The following is an 18,671-nucleotide window of genomic DNA, read 5'->3' on the forward strand; positions in this document are numbered from 1 at the left end:
ATTGAAGAATGAATATTTAAACTAATCGACGTAAAATTTCACAATATCAAATAAATTGGCTATAAAAATAACGATGCAACTAGAATTTGTGCAATAATAGTCGTCAACGTTTTCAGATACAGCGAACCGAACAGGTTAGGTCCGGTGGTTGTTTGAAGTAACGATCGCGAAGAGACGATCGAAAAGACAATGAAGATTTTCGGTCAGCGCGAGTGTACGAAATGTAGAGACGATTTGGCGAGAGATCGTGCGAATGTTTTATCACATAAAATAATAGAAAAGAGATATACTTACATAGAGGCCGTGCAAGGGAAGCGTACGATGAGAGCGAACGCGATATAAATATGGGGGTAGTCGAAGTCGTCATGGCAGGGGCGATCGCGACGCGGCCACTCGGGGATCCGAGGATTCGAGTCCCGCAGCGGAGCCCTACGATACCCTGCGCGAGGTGTTAACGACAGTCCCGAGAACGAGAACGAACGAGAGACACGGGACCGTTGTGGTTGTGGTTGTCGTTGCCGCCACCGTTGCGTCGCGTTCACGGAGATCGCACTGCGGCCGAAGCGCTACCTCACCGCCGACGTGCACAACCGCCACTGACAGCTGTTACATCTCATCACCTCGTATCGCGACCATGGCCGATTGCTCTTAGTTTTTATTTCAAATCTTTTTCATCGTCGAAAATTCCATTCCATTCCTTCATATCATATCATATCATATATAATGGTTATTGGATTATTAGTCACATTGCGATGATCACAAAGACAATTTTTGGTATGAAAATCGCGAATGCGGAATATTTAGCACTCGAGTTTTCGTTAGTATGATAGTTATGGTATGATGGTAAACGGACTACTAGTCATATGTGAACCAGTCACAGGACAACCGGTCACACGTGATCACCCGTCACACTAAAACTGGTCACACCCTAAAACTGGTCACGAGAAAACTGGTCTCACCCTAAAATCGGTCACGAGAAAACTGATTGACCGATTTTAAGGAGTGACCAATTTTAGGGTGTGACCAGTTTTCTCGTGACCAGTTTTAGTGTGACGGGTGATCACGTGTGACCGATCTAGAGCGACCGGTTATCCTGTGACCGGTTCACATTTGACTAGTAATCACTAGACACCGGATAGTCACAGTGCTATCCATTGTTCCATTGTTGTAAATCCTTTGTAAAAAAGGTTCGGCAAACCTTTACCAATGCATTTACAACCTTTGAACAATACGCGGCACTTTCTGGGTCCGGTGACTAGTAATCACCGAACCGGTATGATGGACTTTTCAGCTGCCAGATGTTCCGTTATAGAGATTTTAGTGACTTTTGGGGGAGCGCTTTGTGATCAATGATCACCGAACCATATATAATATCGCTATTCCACCTGTGTGTATGTCTCTCTGTCTGAAATAACGCTCGCTGTAATATAATAGTCGTTTCAATGCGATTATTATTATTATCTTTGACACGCCAGCTCAATGGCTACGTCCACACTACCGATATCTACACCCGATATTTACGAATTTTTCCATAACTAGTTCCTAATTAGCAACCACAGGTTGCAACATGGGAACTGTATATGGAAAATTCGAAAATATCGGGTGTAGATATCGGTAGTGTGGACGTGGACAATGGCGCCGTCCACACACACGATATCTACTACCGATATTTCCATATCCAGTTCCTAAATAGCAACCACAGGTTGCAATAAGGGAACTGGATATGGAAATATCGGTAGTAGATATCGTGTGTGTGGACGGCGCCAATTCGGCTATCGTAATTCGCTCAACGGATCATATACTTCTTCCTTTTCTCAATTGTATACTCGACTTTGAGCAGTCACTTCACAATACTTTTACTATTTGCCATGTAGTGAAGTTTTCTTAAATGGATTTCTTTATCATATCATATATATGTATGTATATACATACATATATAATATCGGTATTATGTGTGTTTGTCTGAGATAACGCTCGCTGTACTATAATAGTCATTTCAATTCGACATAGTCGTACATACATATTTACGTCACAGCGAAACCACTGCCGAAACGTATATACGAATACAATAACAAAATAAAAAAAACCCGATATATAGGTACTGATCGCTACAAATGAGTTGACAGAAAATAACAGAAATCTGAAGAAATTAATATTGAATCACGATACTTGCCAACTTGATCTTATATCTTTTCCCCGAAACCTCGTTGAAAAAGGATACTTTTCCAAAAAATATTTTAAGTGAATCAACCAGACTGGGATTGACATACATAGAACGTGGCTAGGTTATTTAGTAAAACTGAATAGAGCATTCTATTAACCGTGATGGCTTTTTGCTGACAAAAAAAAACAATATTAAAAAAAAAATCAAGTATTAAACCTAATCTTAAAATCAGTATTCAAGCGCGTTCTTAAAGTTCATACCTATGTTTGTACGTTTTGTTTATAATGGCATCCATGAATCTCGAAAAACCCAACAGATGTAACAAATGTGAGGCTCTGTCAAATGGGGAAATAAACGGTGACGAGGAACTCACAAAGACTTTGTGGACTTATATTTGGCTGAGTTTATATAAGGAATGAAGCTGGATATACACGACCCCTTCGAAACTATTCTTCGTTTCTGACAAAAGGTAGGAATAAATTTAAAAATTATTACTTACTACGTCAACTGTTAACAACGCGTCGAAACATGACGTTAAAACAATTTCGAAACGTGATGTCGCAGTGAAATGTATTAATTTTTTTTTGAGCGTGAAGCTCTAGCCTAACTATTAAACAAGTACTGATAATGATTTAGCTGTCTGAAAGTTCTCTTTTTTCAATTGATTTGAAACTTGTCAAACTATAGCCTCTGCGCTCTGCACGAAAGTCAGCGTTCTGCACAAGTAAAAAGAATGAGAACTGAGGCGGAAAAATTTACACAGTCATTTTTTGCAAATCAGCATGTTAAGTTTGACTAAGTCAATAATATAATTCATCAAAATATTGGTGATTTATTTTTGCATTCCCCTTGCCACCAAAGTATGTACCCTTTGGGGATGCGCGTACATGGATTGAAAATCGCTGCTCTAGAGTTATTTAAACATAAGCTTAATGGGAAAAAAATCAATTTGATGTTTTGTCCGATCAGTTTCAATTAGTCAATTGTATTTTTTGCGTCATCGTTAATTATTTGTAAGGGCAACACTACAGATATTTGACAGAAAATATAACCTATTAGTTACTCGTTTTATACGATCTGTTTTTTTAATTCAATTTAAAATATGTTGAATAATAGTAGTAAACTTTAAAAATTTGAAATATATCCATATTATTTTTCTCATTTGCATTGTCCTGCAAAATTTGGTTTTTATTGTTTTATTTGAAGAATAAAAATGTTCACTAAAGAAGCTTCTGTGGCATTTAAAGCTCTGTCAGGTGTAGTGTGTATTTATAAACCCAATGGCATCACCATGCAGAAGATTAAATCTACTGTTTTAGGAAATATTTGTACAGGTAAGATTTTCATATCTGAGCTACATTTATAAGTACAATATGTGTGGAATGTGTATATCTGGAAAATATTCCTCTTGAAACTTTTAGAATTGAATGAATTGCAATTATCGCCGCCGGATGGAATAGTGAAAATTATCGGCGCAACAAATGAACCTATGTCTCTTAAAGTGGAACCCAATTTAGCGCAACATCCTCTGGTTACTGGTCCTCAATATCAATATGTCGATATTAACTTCAATTATAATCCATATTTCAACACACACACGAGTGGAGTTTGTCGTAATTTAATTTTTACTCAATTTCAACAATATTATATTAAAATACCGTCAAACTTAATAGAAGTGTGTATGTATCTATATTTTTAATTGTTTTAGTACTGGGTATAAACGAAGGAGCAAGATTTGTGTCAAGGTTAAGGCATGCAAGAATAACAAAAGCGTATAAAATTCATGGAGTGTTAGGTTCAGCTACAGAGACGAATTATGCAAATGGGAAGGTTATTGAAAGAGCTCAATATAAACACATCAACCGTAGCACAATAGATAGGGTTGTTTCATACATTCAAACTATGCACCAAAGAAAAATGTTTGAGTAAGTTATCTATGATATGATATACTAATATGTTAAATTTTTTTTATATCCTTATAAATTTTTATATATTTCAGACTTCTTGGTGTGGATATACAGTCGCAAACTGCATATAAATTAGCAGTCCAAGGTCCAATCAGACCAACAGATGAGAAAATTCCTGTACTGTATGGCATTAAATGTGTTAATTTTGAACCTCCAAATTTTGTCATTGGTGGGTATATTTCTTGTAATTGAAAATAGGTATTTTTTAAATAATTTTTTTAATTGGTTTTATAATTATTATTTTGTAGAAGTTCAATGTGTCAACGAGTATGAAAACTATTTATATACTTTAATTCACGATATTGGAGTTCAGCTTAAAAGTTTAGCACATTGTACATCTGTGCAGTGCATTAGATATGGAAAATTTACTCTGGATCATGCACTTTTAAAGAAACATTGGCGTCTTCAATTCATTTTAGATTCTATTTCCAATAATAGGAAAATATTGTATGCCAGTAAAAAAATATTATTACAACCATCTGCTGCTCTTCAATAGCTTATAAATATTATATATTTCGAAATATATATAAGTATGTATACATTACATATATACTGAACTTAGTATTTTAAAATATGTGTAACTTGGTAAAAATATATGTATATTAAAATTCATTTTTCAAGAACCTATTTGTTTTTATTGTACTTAATCCAGTGTTTTCATATTTCAAAGGATAAACCTATGGTGTATTGTTTAACCTAGTGCTTCTGATTTTTAGCTGGTGCCTGTCCGCAGATCACCACTTTGGGAATCACTAGCCTAGCTAATTTTACTGAAATTTTATCCTGCCTTGAAGTTGATTGGTGCTTTTATTCTTTCAAAATGTAAAATACTTGCAATGATTCATACTAATCATAAAGATAGGCGTTCGATGGATGCTTTATAAATAACAATAGACCACTCCATTAGTGTTCAATGCAAGCGAGCCAAAAATAATGGTTTTTGTAAGAAATTTAAAATAGTGAACCGTTTTTTGTGAGAATAGCATCCATCGAACGCCGATCTTTGATCATAACACTAAATTTGAGAAAAATTTCACCGGAAATGAAATTTAAAAATTTACTTTATGGTTGAAGGTTATTTAAAATTTAAATAATTGCATGGCTGATGTTTAAATTTGGAATAAAACTGTTCTAAAAATAATAAAATCCTTATGTTCATAAAATCATCCAATGAATTTAACTTTAAAATTTTTTACATGAGGCTACCTTCCCCCCCAAAAAATGTTTATAGTAGGCCCGAGCAAAAACACGAATTTTAGGTATTCATTGATGTACCTAATAGAAAATTTTCGTTCTATCAAGGGAATGGTAGATAAAAAAGATTTTAATCAATGTCCTGTGCCTCCGACCAATCGATTTATCTCGATAAATGGTAAAAGTTGGTTTTTCCATATATCTCTTTCAAGGATAGTTTTGATTTTTATTTTATTTAACAGAATATATACTCTCAATAATCACCTATTGAAGTTTATTTGTGTCGATTATGATAATTTTTGACCAGGCCCGGCCCGTGGGTATATGGCACCCCTAGGCAGATTGGTTTCAGCGCACCCCCTCCCCCTTAAATTTTTAAACAATAAATTTCATGAAACTTCTTGAAATTTTATGTTGAAAAAAAATATATTAAGAAAAAAACAAAATGAAATTTACAATTTTTATTCAAATAGGCAAGTTTTATGTATAATAATGAAAATGGAAAAAAAACAAAAATTCGATAATGAAGACATTAATTTATATTCAACAATGAATTGAAGAATTTTATAAACTAACATTTCTTCATTCGAATATGATTGGTTAAGATATTTAATTTCGTGAAGTAAATCCATTCCTGATATACATACATATGTATATATATGTTTCAGCGGTATTTTATATAAAATACAATTCCAAATTACCATTTGTACCGACGACAGTTTATTATTTTACAAGTTTTATTCGTGAGTCGTTGATATTTGACAGTCAACTTCCTGCGTTCCTCGTAAATTATAATATTTTACAATCAGTATTGTTAGTTGGAGTAGAAGAATTGAATAAAATGTTTTTAAGAATATTCAACTCAATTTTATAATAAGTTCAAAGAAAGCCAAATTATTTATTTTATGTTTTAAATTTAATAATCAAAAAATAAAAATGAGGGCGTCCCTAGGCACGTGTCTAGTCTGCTGCACCTTTGAGCCGGCCCTGGTTTTGACTGATCAATGAGAATTAATTAAGTTGGTTGTATATAAACTATGGTTCACCCCTCTTATTAATTCGAAATATTTAATCATATAAAAAATAGACAAAGAAAAAAAGGGTTAAAAAATTAAAATAATGACTAAAAAGTTTTTAAATCAGTGGATTTAAAAATCTAGAGATCTAGAAAAATCTACTTCCTCACAATTTTTTTCGAAGATTGGTATCCGAATGCCGAAAAAAGTTATTATTTTTTACAAGCTTTTTATCATGCCCTTGATTGTGTTTCCGTAATTACTAATTGATAGCAATGTATTATTTAACAGTCAATTGGTTTTGATGTATTATTTTAGTAGTAAGTATCCAAATGGCTGACCTATACATTTTACTTGCTTTATTAAATGATTTTCATTTCATTATGTTGGGTAGAAAATAAACTCAAGCGTCTGGAAAAGCGGTAAAAGCGCATGGCTGTAATTTATATTCAATTTAGACCAGATCATCATATGTACATAGCCAAATGTATGTACATACATATATCGATTACTATTTTGTATGGATTAAGCTACCTTGACTTATATTATTGAGATGTACATATGCTTTGAAGATTTTAGATTAAATAATGTGTGCACATTCATCTAAAGATTTACCAGGTGATAAGCATTGGATGTCTCAGGTGATTATTTTATTTATTATATCAGAATGATAACAAATCTTTATAAAATTAATTATTTTATATCATACAGCATAATCAATATGTAATTGAGGCTAAAAAAAATCATGATTGTGATATATTAATGATTGGGGATTCTATTGTATATCAATTGCAATTCACAAATTTTTACAAAAATAATGCTCCAAAAGGTGTAATTTTTTTTCTTTTTTAAAAATGTTTTTTTTTTATTTTTATATATACAATTTTTAATAATTTATCTCTTTCGGCCAGGAAAAACTATCTTAAATTTTGGAATTGGTGGTGATAAAGTGGAGAATGTGTCATGGAGAATCAATGATGGTGATTGGTTAAATAATTTAAAACCCAAAGTGGTAAATATTATACATAAAGTCAATTCGTATGTTTTTTGTTCATAGTAGAAACTATTGTTTTATTTTTTATTACATTGCATCTATTTGTGATGGTTATATCAACTGTTTCATTCTCATAAAACGTAAATATGTTATATGTACTTGCAGTTAGTCTTATTTGTTGGTACAAACAATGTTAATTCAACACCAATGGAAATTAATGATTTGTTGGATAATTTAATACAAGTTATATATAAAAAAACACCATTAACGCAAATCGTTATGCCGGTTTGTTATTATCAAAATATTTTACATTAAATTACATAACGTGTTATACATTTGTGACTAAGTAAACATTTTTTATTTAGTTGTTATTACCTAAAGGTCAATTTCCTAATCAATGGAGGGAGAAAGTTTGTCAAACGAATGATTTAATTAAAGCGAGATTTAATAAAGAGAAGAATATTTATATAATTGATATGGAAAAAGACAAAAAAATTACTAGTAAGTATGTAGCTATGGTGGAATTTAATTAAATTAAATCTTGTATAAGTTTATCAATTTTTAAATATTTTCAGACAATGACGGTACTATTTCTAATACCATTTTACATGATTATCTTCATTTATCAGAAAAAGGATATGCTCTCACTTGGAAAAGTGTACTAAAACAGTGTGAAGTGATTTTAAATAGATGAACATTATTTGTATGCAAATGTATTTAGAATTTTTTAAATATAAAATATTGTTTGTACATACAGGAAATAAAAAGCCCGATTGAAAATAATTTATTCCGAGTATATCTGTAATGCTGCTGGATATTTGTAACCTCAGTTCGTTTGTTTCCTATCAGAGTTTGGCAATTTTTCTGATTTCACTGTTGAAACGGTTCCTCGATTAAATTGTCTAAAAATTTTCTACCTTACTATTTCACCACTATTTGAGTATGATTTATGTACAAGTTAAAATTCATAGATGTCTCGTTAATTTCGAGTTTTCACTTTCTCGTAATTCAGCGACTTATGTAATAAAAATGCTGCATTGTTTGTAATTGGTCAGGAAGGCACATTGGGTTTACCTGTTAGGCCTTCCTGGTATATATGTATGTATATAATAAAAATAAAATTGTAAATTATGTGTAAAATATTATTTTTTATTTATGTAATATTTTGTTTACATCTAAAATCCAGGGCAATTGTACAATCTATTCAATTTTGTAATATCTCTTTGGCTCATTTGGACTCGTTGTCCAATAGTCTCTGAAGTTGTCTGAAATTAATTCAATGCATTAAATGAAAAAATAAAATAAATGAAAAGTTTTTAATTGCAAACTCAAAATATCTATTATAAATTCTACCTTGAGAGGAACAATAGTTTTGCTTCCATCGGTGCTGAAGCCATATTCCGAATAATGCATCACACTTCCGTAATCGTATACAGTATTAAGATTGGTCACTTGTGAAGAAGTATATTTGTTGAAGTTGTGTTCAGTTCCTGAAATTTTTGTATTTTATTGAATGATAAATATTTACAAAATTATCATTCACACATCTTATGTATTATATTATACACATCTTATGTATCTTATGTATTATACACATCTGATGTGTATAATCTTAAGTATAATCTAATGTATAATCTAATGTATTATCTTAAGTATTATATATACCTGGCTGAATTTTGTCCCAGACAATTCTCACAAAGTCATCTCTGTCATGTGTGCTCTGCATATGGTAGAATCCAATACCGTGCAAGAATTCGTGGACAATAGTTCCATGACGGAAGCATCCAGATCCTGGTGTGTATGGTTGTAAATTTAATGTTTGAGCACCATTCGCATTGTATCCAACAGTAGCAAAGCAACCACCAGTTTTTCCCTAATAAAATATCACGTATTATATATTATATTTAATCATTAATTTCAATTAAATTGAATTGTTTGTTGTTAAAAATTAAAATAGTATTCATTTATAAATCGCATCAAATGAAATTATTGTTTTATCAAGATTAATAATTGAGAAACATTGACGAGAACTTCTTAAAAAATAATTACATAATAATTTGAATCTCATAAAATAAGTTGAAAAGTTTTTGCTAAATAATTATAGAGTTTTTTAAATTACAGATTGTTTACATACAATTTTAGGCGAAGTGTGTAAAAGGACGTACAAACAAACTTTCTTTGAATTAATCATAGCCCTTTACTAAATTAAACATCACCGTCTTCAAAAATTTAGCAAATTTAGAAGTATATGACGGGCTGAAAACCAGACTGGTAGAAGTGAAATTTTTAATAAAAAATGACTTCTTAAACGAAAACCATGTGAACTGTATAAGAGGTATGTAAAAAAAGCTGGTTTAAGTGCTAAAATAATAGCATTTCATATATGCTATTATTTTAGCACTTAAACCAGATTTTTTTATAAATGTCGCTTGTACCAGTCTGGTTTTCAGTCCGTCATTTATTACTATTATTTTTCACCATGGAACTATAAAAATCGATCGAAGTTTCAATCGTTCACCAAATGATCGGAAGATTGTAGGAAATTTAGATAAATCGTTTGCGAAGTCAAACATAGAAAAGCCTTGTAAAAACCCAATATTTTTTAGATACCTCAATATTGATGTAATCTCTGTCTCCGGGTGTCCTTTCTTTGAAAATGAGGCAGGAAAGACGAGCCATCTCAGCAATACCATCTTCGATTGCTTTAACTTGGGCACTTGCTAGAATATAATTTAATTTAAATTAATATCAAAAGTCAAAACGCTGAAGAAATATCTGTTTATATATTTTGAACTTACTGAAATACGATTTGTTAATGTTGTATACTACGACTCTATTAGGCCACAATCGATTCTGGTTGGTTATAGCGTTTCTTACACCTGAATATTCATCAACGAGTTCATCAATTTGATTTTCAGTCAAAAGAATATCTCCTTCGAACTTTCCGCTTCGTTCCCATTCTGGTTGTAATTCTTCCAACTCAGGTATAGCGGGTGCTATAAATTGTATGCATAATTTTATATTTGTTTGTTTTGATTAAATTTACATTTATTTTAATCAAAGTTATTACCTTGTGGTTTTCCATTCACGGATTTTTTTAGAAATTCAGCATAGTCATTGATGTCTTTGGAAGTTCTGATGGTTCCAGCATGAGTGTATGCAATGCATACCAATAAAAGAAACGCGAAATATTTCATTGTGAGTTTTAACTGTGTAAATAAAAATTATACATATTAATTATATTAAAAGTCATCGTGTTATGTTATATAATTTGAATAGTATTACTCACCGATCAAGCTTACAATGAAATGATGTGGAATTTACAAACCTTCTCGTTTATATAGGTTTTCAATGTATCAAAATTTTAAATAATTGCTCGTCGAGTATTAAACTGTAACAAGTCATACATTTTTTTTCCCGAAATTGATTTAGACTAAGAAGCAAATTAGCATACATTTTTATGAGAATCATATTGAAAATTGCCCATGTATGTATATCTTACTCCTTTGAGTGCTGACGTCTTTTCAGTTGAAAGCCATGCTGAAAATTTCGCCAACATTTCCAATTAGAATTATTTTGAAATCCAATAGAAAGCAGGTGTAAAAATTATAGCTAATCCAAACAAACCCTAGATAACTACCGCCGAGGATTTCGAGTTTTTTACAGGTATGTTTAGACTCTATATTATATCGTGCAACAATATAAAATAAGCATAAGTCTATAAATGAATGTATTTTTCCAAAACTAGTTCCATCTTCTTCATTGTTGTTAAAATGTAATGCTCACAATCTAAATGCCAAGCCACACTCTAAAATACTCAGCAGCTAGGGATTTCCATCGGGAAATTCTACTATGGTTATAAATTCAGAAATTCCGGTCTAAACCAGTCTTTATAAACGTTGACAAATGAATGGCATGGATTACACGACCCATGTTCAATGCATTTTTTTTTCAATGCTACCTGGAAAGGCTTAGCGGGTAGTATTCTTGTTTACTTTCTAAATGCTCAAAATATAAGGCCTATCGGCGTTTTTCAGGTCTATGGACTTGTTGGCAAAACGCCGATCGGCCTTTGTCAGCATTCAAAGGGTCAAATACATAGTTTGAAATTATTTTATTCAGTATATTCCGATTACATATATTCCAGCGAACTATTCTAATTATATTTATATGTGACAAGTTTATGTAAATAATTCATATTTTTTCGTATAAATGGTTAAATGGTTTTAAGTGTAGAAAATATGTATTATTTAAATTTGTACTGTATTGTACTACAATACATTACAGCAGTAATGTGCCAGAGCAACGATTCTGAATAAGCTAGTCGTAAGAAAGATAAGATTTTGATAAATTAATAAATTAAAAAATACCTTTACATTGTTATCGTTAGCTAATAAATTCAATTGATTACTCTGGAAAAGATTAACTCCTATCTTTGCATAAGTAGTGATAAAAATACAATTTCAATGAATAGTAAACAAGGTAAGATAGTGATGAACGTGGGAAGAAATTAAAATTATTAACTCAATCCACATTTTTAATCTTTTACATTTTTAAATACATAAAAATAGGTGTTTTAATATAATATACATAGAATTATAAACTTAGTTAAATATTTTATTGATTTGTAGATATAAATATAACAATTTCAATTATATGTAATGAATATTGTATGTATAACTAAAATCCAGGACATTTATAACGTTTATTTAATTTAATAATATCCCCTTCGCTCAACATTTCACGTTGTCCAATAGTAATATTAGTTTTCTGCAAAATGTAAAATGACAATAAAACTATTATAATATAATATAGTTAATATTATTATAATATAATATAGTTAATATTATAATATAATATAGTTAATATATATACATATAATATACTAAATATTAAATACCTGAATCGGTATAATTGTTTTACTTCCGTCAATACTGAAACTATACTCTGAATAATGAAGCACGCTACTATAGTCATATTTTACCCCTAGATTGGTAACTTGGCTAGATGTGTATTTATTGAAATTAAATTCATGGCCTACAAAATCATATTCAATCATAATAATTATAATTTTTGAATATATTTTATCAATAGATCAATTACCAGGTTTGATTTTGTTCCAAACGATATTGACAAAGTCATCTCTGTCATAAGTACTTTGCATGTGGTAGAATCCTAGAGAATGCAGCAGTTCATGAATAATGGTGCCCTGTTTAAAACAACCAGTTCCAACTTTACTCGGGTTTAAATTCAAAATCTGAGCACCAGATTCAGTATATCCTACTTTCGATCGGCACCCTCCATCTGCTCCCTAAAATGATAGTGCCAGAATGAAAGATTTGTGAATTGAAATTAAGTTAAATTTGGGCGTACAAGTGAATTAACCTGTATTAAAACGTAATCGTTGATATTGGAGGTTCTACGTTTGATTTTGACGCAAGAAACCTTCTGCAGAATATCAATTGATTTTTGAATTAATGTCACTTGATCTGGAGCTGTTTATTACATAAGTAAATTGAATGATCAGGATTATCGTTAAACATGAGTGGATTAATATGGACTTACTGAAATATCTTTCGTCTATGTGATAATACATAGTGTTATTGGGCCATAAGCTTATGGCACTCAGTACTGAATTTTTCATTCCGGAATATTCGGCTATCAAAGCTTCCCTTTGTTCTTTCGTTAAAATAATATCACCTTCAAAAGCACCACTTCTTTCCCATGCGTTTTGAAACTTCGCCATTTGGGGATTGAGAGGTTCTATATTTAAAAAAAGATTCCGATAAAAATACTTATAGGAAATCGAGCAAATATTCCCATATGGAATATATTAAATGTTTCTATTTATACTATAAATTATATAAAAAAAAACTCCCTAAAAATAATTTATAATACACCCATATATACTAACTTGAAAAAACTGCATGCCATATATAATATTCCGTTTATTACAGACATTACTAACAAACTAACCAGTAGATTCTATGACAGAATCACTAATAACCATACTAACACACTTGTGAAGAGTCTCGGTTATTACAACAAAATGTCTATACCCTTCGGGTATAAACACAGATTACCTAAACACAATCTGCTTTAGGTCATCGACTTTAGTGAGTCTTTAATTAATATTATGTATTAGATGTATTATGAGCATTTATAAGGATTGTTAATAGGTTTTTGAGCTCTTTTTCCTATTATGCTGTAGATTAACATTAGAATAATATAATACTATGATTACTAACCAAATTCATATCATATCATACCGAGACTCTTCACAAGTGTGTGAGTATAGTTATTAGTAATTAAATATTCTCATATGGAATATGTTAAATGTTTCTATTTATACTATAAATTATATAACAAAACGAATTTGTAAAATTACGATGCACTGTTTTTGTACATCACACGTCATGATTTTATCAAAACAAAAAATAACAATCAGTGTTACGAAATAAAACAATTAGTTATCGATGATGTATCTATTTGATATTGTACGGATTAATTAATTTTTTGATATCATACCTTCCGATTTTCCATGCACTGTAGCTTTAAGAAATGCTGCATATTTTCTGATTTCTTCTGTTGTTCTGGCGATCTTTATACCACAACATTGATATGTCAATGTGATACTTAATATCAATGCATATTTTAGAAAATTATTCATTTTCGAATAGATGTTTCAAACCGTATCACACCAGCTGCAGGTTCGTCCAACACTGCAGATGGACATTCAAATTCTTTCTACTATAATAGTATTTCGGGTGAGGCTATTTAACAGTAAATTTAATGACATTCAAACAGTGTTCTAACCCGATCTAGTCAGTGACCCACTTTAATGCGATTAGCTTGCGAATTCATTTTATCGTCTGGTCTTCGTTATATTCCGAGAATTCGTGAAAGTAATTAATTATAATCGTAAAAAAATTATACATATTATCCTTGATGTTTAATTTATGATTCTTATACGTATGTATGTAGATGTGAAATTCGATTAAAATTTCTTACATAATTACTTAAGGTACCTACCTAATACATTTAAATTAATCAAATATTTTTTTATATATGCAAATGTGATTTTTAATTAATACTCCTACTATTAAAAATAAATAATATTTCAGATGTATTTTTTTTATTTTTATATATTCTTACACAGATCTCTATATGTGTACATTATTTGTCAAATGAATACGTGAAGTTTATATTGTAAGTATTTTTAAAATAGAAATGAAATAACTTATATTTTTTTGTAAATTTTATTGACGTTATTTTCAAATCCAATTTATTTGAGAATATTTTGTCACTAATAATATTGTATTATCTTACGAATACTGTATTTTTAGATACACTATTCAATATTTGAAACTTCATATTAATTGTTTTAAATTCATCCTGCAGTTTGACTGTTAAGTCGTCAACAGTGTTTTGAATGTTGCTAGGTTGAATTTTATCTTTACAATGGTACAGTCTGTTTAATTTTAAAATATCTTTATCAGTCATTTTTTTTCTTTGTCCCATTCTCATTTTCAATTTTCTTGGCTAAAAAGAAATTGTAGTCTTTAAAATTGATTCGAAAAAATAATGTTTTGATATTGAAGAAGTCTCACCTTCAATGGAATCATTGTTTTATTTCTATTTTTACTAAAAGCATGATTTGAATAGTGAAGAACGCTTTCATAATCATACTCTACACCAAGAGAAGATGTTTCACGAGCAGTGTACTTGGCGAAATTGTGAACGCGATCTATAAGTTATATTTGTTAATATAAGTTATATTTGTTAATAGTCTATAAATACAAAAAAGCATACATATACATATTTCCAGGTTTCTAAAAATTTAAATACTATAACACTTAAAAATAACTTAGCAATACCTACATTTTTTTTAAATATTACTAATATGAAGATTTTTTACTTTGTGCTATATTTATTACTGAACCGACTGTTACTTTGTTACAGTTCCTTACCTGGTAATATATTTTCCCACACAATTTTTACATAATCATCTCTATCAACCGTGCTTTGCATATGGAAAAATCCCAAGGCGTGTAAAAGTTCATGTATCAAACTGCCTGCTCGGAAGCATTTCCTTCCCATTGGGCTTGGATACACATTCACAATTTGCTCTCCACCTTCCATTCCAACATTTGAAAAACAACCTTTTATATTACCCTAAAATCATTGAATTCATTTTTAATTTTAACAAAGCAATCATAGATAATCAGAAGATTTAAAAAAAATTATAAAATGGATGTAATATAAATATTCATATCAATTAAATTATTTTACTTACAAATGTGGATTGATTACTTATTATAAAAGTTATTATAATATAATATTGCAAAAAATACAATTTATATAAAAGCATTTTAAAAATATGAGATTCAAATAATTATTTTATTGTTAATACTAAATTCATAAAAATAGTTTAAAATTAGCATTATTAGTGCACTACAATTTTATGATAGAAAAGACGAGAAGTTTTATGTAGATTTACTTTCATTATTTCGACAATAACAAAAGGATAGCCATATAATTCAAAATATGTAAGTAAAAATAAAAACATGACTTGAAATTTAATTTTAAATAAAAAATATGCATTTATAATGAATTAAGTGGCACGTTTATTACCGTTATAGTTATATAATTTTTTTCTTCTGGTGGAATGTGATTTATGAATTTTACGCAAGAGACATTTTGTATGTCGTTTAATGCCTTTTGGATTGCAGATATGTGACTGGGGTCTGTAAAATGCAATTAATCAAAATATTCAATTATCTAGATTATTTGATTTGTGAGGTTTTGAAAATTAAATACAGACTGAAATGAGTTTCTATGATCCTATAATGCACTGTTGCATTTGGCCAGAGTCTGGAAGGAATGGTCATAGCGTTCCTTTGATTAGAAAACATTTGATTAAGTGCTTTTCTTTGTTTACTATTTAGAATAATGTCTCCTTCAAATAAATCGTCTTCTTTTAAATCAAATTCTACGTCATATAACGGTGATGAAGGATCTAAAAGTTATAATCACTGATATTCTTAAAACTTATAAATATATAGAACATTGGTAATTACGATACATTTTTGAAAAAAATGAAACCATTATTAATTACTAGAGTTGCATTGTCAATATCTTTCTTAATTCGTTGTATTGGAATTGTCGATAGTTTATTAATTACAGATGACAATGTAATAACCAGTACTGCAAAAACTTTCATTTTTTGTTTTCAACTGAAATAAATACTCAATTTTATTTATTATTTTTCATTATAAAACAATTTGCATACATAATCAAATTATACTATTATTTAATATCATATACATAACCCATGATTTAATAATTATGATCATTTTTATGGATGTGATGGAATTATGTTGGCCTCTGTCTTGATTATCAAATGCTTCTTAATGATGGTACCAAAAATAACTTAGTACCATCGAAAATGACTTGAAATTTTATATATTGTAGTACCTATATGTATATATGAAATACATATAATAAAAGAAGGAAAAGTAGGAAAATGTTAGTTATTTATTATGTGACGCTAAACATTAGTCTAAATACAACTTTAAATTTACACAACAGGTAAAATCCTCTTATCTGTAGATAAATTTGTTTTTAAATTATAATGATAAAAACAAGTATTGTTTGAAATAAAACGCATTAATTAAAACCGATAAATTGGACTTACACAAATGAGATCTACGAAATTCAATTGCGATTGGATTCTGTTCAGCTAACGATAAACTCAGAATGATCTTGATAATGCAGCTATTGAAAATAAATTGACAAATTTTTAGCACAGACCTTCATGCCAAAATGATGGTTTTTTTATAACTATTATAAAATTCAATCAAAGATTTTTATAATGCGATATAATCGTATTTTTAGCGTAACCGTTCTACATACATTTGTTATTATTAAAGAAAAAAGCTCTTTGTTTTACGTGCTACATAAATGTATGTATATACATATATATGTGTCCTCAATCATAAGTACATACATATATATGTATCATCTAAAAAAATAAAAAAAAATCTTATCGCTTATGTTTTGCCTTTATAAGATAAATCAGATTTATTAAAACATTTTTCAAAATAATTAATCTATATGTGAGGATTGGAATATCATGGATAAGTGATTTGGAGTATATTTACTGCGGTAAGTAAAATTCACATAAAGATTTTCTCAATAATGTGGATCCAATATGTGCATAGGTATATAAACATTTTTTATTGTATGATGTTTTCTTTTACATAAAAACCAAACAAAATTTACAAATCAAATGAAAAACATAAAAAAAATATTTTAATATTTGAAGGCAAGTACAACTATATCTTTTGATGTAAATATTTTACATATTTTGTGACAAATTATTATACTTATCATTCATGTTGGTTGGAAAAATTACATTTGTTATACTTTTAAAGTCAAAATTATTTTTAAAAATTACACTTTCACAGTGATATCTTTTACAAAGTTAAATTAGAATTTGATAATCTCTAGGAAGTTTTTCATATTATAAAAATACATATTATATTATGACATTCAATTTAAGTCGTTTAATAAAATATTTCTATTACCTACAAGCATAATACGTATACGTATATTATATAATAGATATGAGAACATTTTATAATTAGCCTTGTCTGTAGTGCGTACTATGTACATATGCTAGATTTTATATCTGAATAGAATTGAAATCTTATTGATTGACTTAAAAATGATAATACATATGTACATATCAGCGTTGCCAGATAATTATTTTACCAATGTTATGTGAAATAAAAAAAAAATCGGAATTTAGTAGCAAAAATCGGGACAACATAAAAAAACGCATAGTTCAATATTTCTCATGTATCTTCTCTTAATCTATAATTTGGAAAGAGACTTTGTATGTATGTAAATATCCTTGGTCGTCGTCGTCGTCTTCGTCCGTAGATCGGTGACGTCATCGAACACGTGATTCGATTTTTTTTTTTTCGATCCATGGGCGCCGATTTGTTTTTTTCGTTTCAATGGATTCACCCCCGCGGGGGCGCAAGGCGAGTAGCTTCATGGGGCCCCGCCAGGGGCGCCACAAGGGGCGCAGCCCCGTGGGGCCCCAGCCTCATGGGGCGCAGCCCCATGGGGCTCAAAAGGGGGCGCCACAAGGGGCGCAGTCCCATGGGGCTCAAAAGGGGGCGCCACGAGGGGCGCAGCCCCGTGGGGCCCCGGGGGGGCCCACCCTCATGGGGCGCAGCCCCATGGGGCTCAAAAGGGGGCGCCACGAGGGGCGCAGCCCCGTGGGGCCCCAGCCTCATGGGGCGCAGCCCCATGGGGCTCAAAAG

General features: G+C 30.3%; 6 protein-coding genes across 14 annotated transcripts in view; 2 read left to right on the forward strand and 4 right to left on the reverse strand.

Annotated features, from left to right (window-relative positions):
- Window positions 1–650, reverse strand: part of LOC143920347 (uncharacterized) — a 73,445-nt gene extending 72,795 nt beyond the window's left edge. For 3 of the 8 annotated variants that reach the window (XM_077443201.1, XM_077443198.1, XM_077443194.1), the window contains exon 1: window positions 496–601. The gene's annotated coding sequence lies outside the window, so the exon portion shown is untranslated. Of the gene's footprint in view, window positions 1–294 lie in introns of all 8 variants that reach the window. The other 5 variants (XM_077443195.1, XM_077443197.1, XM_077443200.1 and 2 more) reach the window with 4 other exon arrangements.
- Window positions 651–3,158: 2,508 nt separating this feature from the next.
- On the forward strand, window positions 3,159–4,757 carry LOC143919813 (pseudouridylate synthase TRUB2, mitochondrial). Its single transcript, XM_077442352.1, has 5 exons — window positions 3,159–3,498; window positions 3,586–3,777; window positions 3,873–4,089; window positions 4,164–4,300; window positions 4,380–4,757. Exons 1-5 carry the CDS (start codon window positions 3,378–3,380, stop codon window positions 4,625–4,627), a joined length of 915 nt encoding a protein of 304 aa, XP_077298478.1. The 5' UTR covers window positions 3,159–3,377; the 3' UTR covers window positions 4,628–4,757.
- A 2,035-nt stretch (window positions 4,758–6,792) lies between these two features.
- LOC143919522 (platelet-activating factor acetylhydrolase IB subunit alpha2-like) lies at window positions 6,793–8,471 on the forward strand. Its single transcript, XM_077441874.1, has 6 exons — window positions 6,793–6,982; window positions 7,053–7,170; window positions 7,253–7,353; window positions 7,501–7,620; window positions 7,701–7,836; window positions 7,911–8,471. The coding sequence occupies exons 1-6, from the start codon at window positions 6,929–6,931 to the stop codon at window positions 8,027–8,029; spliced, it is 648 nt and encodes a 215-aa protein (XP_077298000.1). The 5' UTR covers window positions 6,793–6,928; the 3' UTR covers window positions 8,030–8,471.
- On the reverse strand, window positions 8,459–10,662 carry LOC143919521 (seminal metalloprotease 1-like). Its single transcript, XM_077441873.1, has 7 exons — window positions 10,625–10,662; window positions 10,406–10,544; window positions 10,134–10,331; window positions 9,946–10,055; window positions 9,001–9,208; window positions 8,689–8,825; window positions 8,459–8,600 (listed from the first exon to the last, which is right to left on the reverse strand). The coding sequence occupies exons 2-7, from the start codon at window positions 10,530–10,532 to the stop codon at window positions 8,511–8,513; spliced, it is 870 nt and encodes a 289-aa protein (XP_077297999.1). The 5' UTR covers window positions 10,533–10,544; window positions 10,625–10,662; the 3' UTR covers window positions 8,459–8,510.
- A 1,272-nt stretch (window positions 10,663–11,934) lies between these two features.
- LOC143919871 (seminal metalloprotease 1-like) lies at window positions 11,935–14,180 on the reverse strand. Its single transcript, XM_077442425.1, has 6 exons — window positions 13,864–14,180; window positions 12,901–13,098; window positions 12,721–12,830; window positions 12,439–12,646; window positions 12,236–12,372; window positions 11,935–12,105 (listed from the first exon to the last, which is right to left on the reverse strand). The coding sequence occupies exons 1-6, from the start codon at window positions 14,003–14,005 to the stop codon at window positions 12,016–12,018; spliced, it is 885 nt and encodes a 294-aa protein (XP_077298551.1). The 5' UTR covers window positions 14,006–14,180; the 3' UTR covers window positions 11,935–12,015.
- A 407-nt stretch (window positions 14,181–14,587) lies between these two features.
- Window positions 14,588–18,671, reverse strand: part of LOC143920351 (seminal metalloprotease 1-like) — a 386,340-nt gene continuing 382,256 nt past the window's right edge. The window contains exons 1-7 of one of the 2 annotated variants that reach the window (XM_077443208.1): window positions 17,925–18,076; window positions 16,441–16,571; window positions 16,160–16,354; window positions 15,970–16,082; window positions 15,306–15,510; window positions 14,946–15,082; window positions 14,588–14,877 (exon numbers count right to left, since the gene is read on the reverse strand). In XM_077443208.1, the coding sequence (XP_077299334.1) occupies window positions 14,656–14,877; window positions 14,946–15,082; window positions 15,306–15,510; window positions 15,970–16,082; window positions 16,160–16,354; window positions 16,441–16,558 (990 nt within the window). In that variant the 5' untranslated portion in view covers window positions 16,559–16,571; window positions 17,925–18,076 and the 3' untranslated portion in view covers window positions 14,588–14,655. Of the gene's footprint in view, window positions 14,878–14,945; window positions 15,083–15,305; window positions 15,511–15,969; window positions 16,083–16,159; window positions 16,355–16,440; window positions 16,572–17,924; window positions 18,077–18,671 lie in introns of those variants that run through there. The other variant, XM_077443209.1, reaches the window with a different exon arrangement.

This window comes from Arctopsyche grandis, chromosome 12 (genome assembly GCF_051622035.1).
Source record: "Arctopsyche grandis isolate Sample6627 chromosome 12, ASM5162203v2, whole genome shotgun sequence".
Lineage (NCBI taxonomy): Eukaryota > Metazoa > Arthropoda > Insecta > Trichoptera > Hydropsychidae > Arctopsyche > Arctopsyche grandis.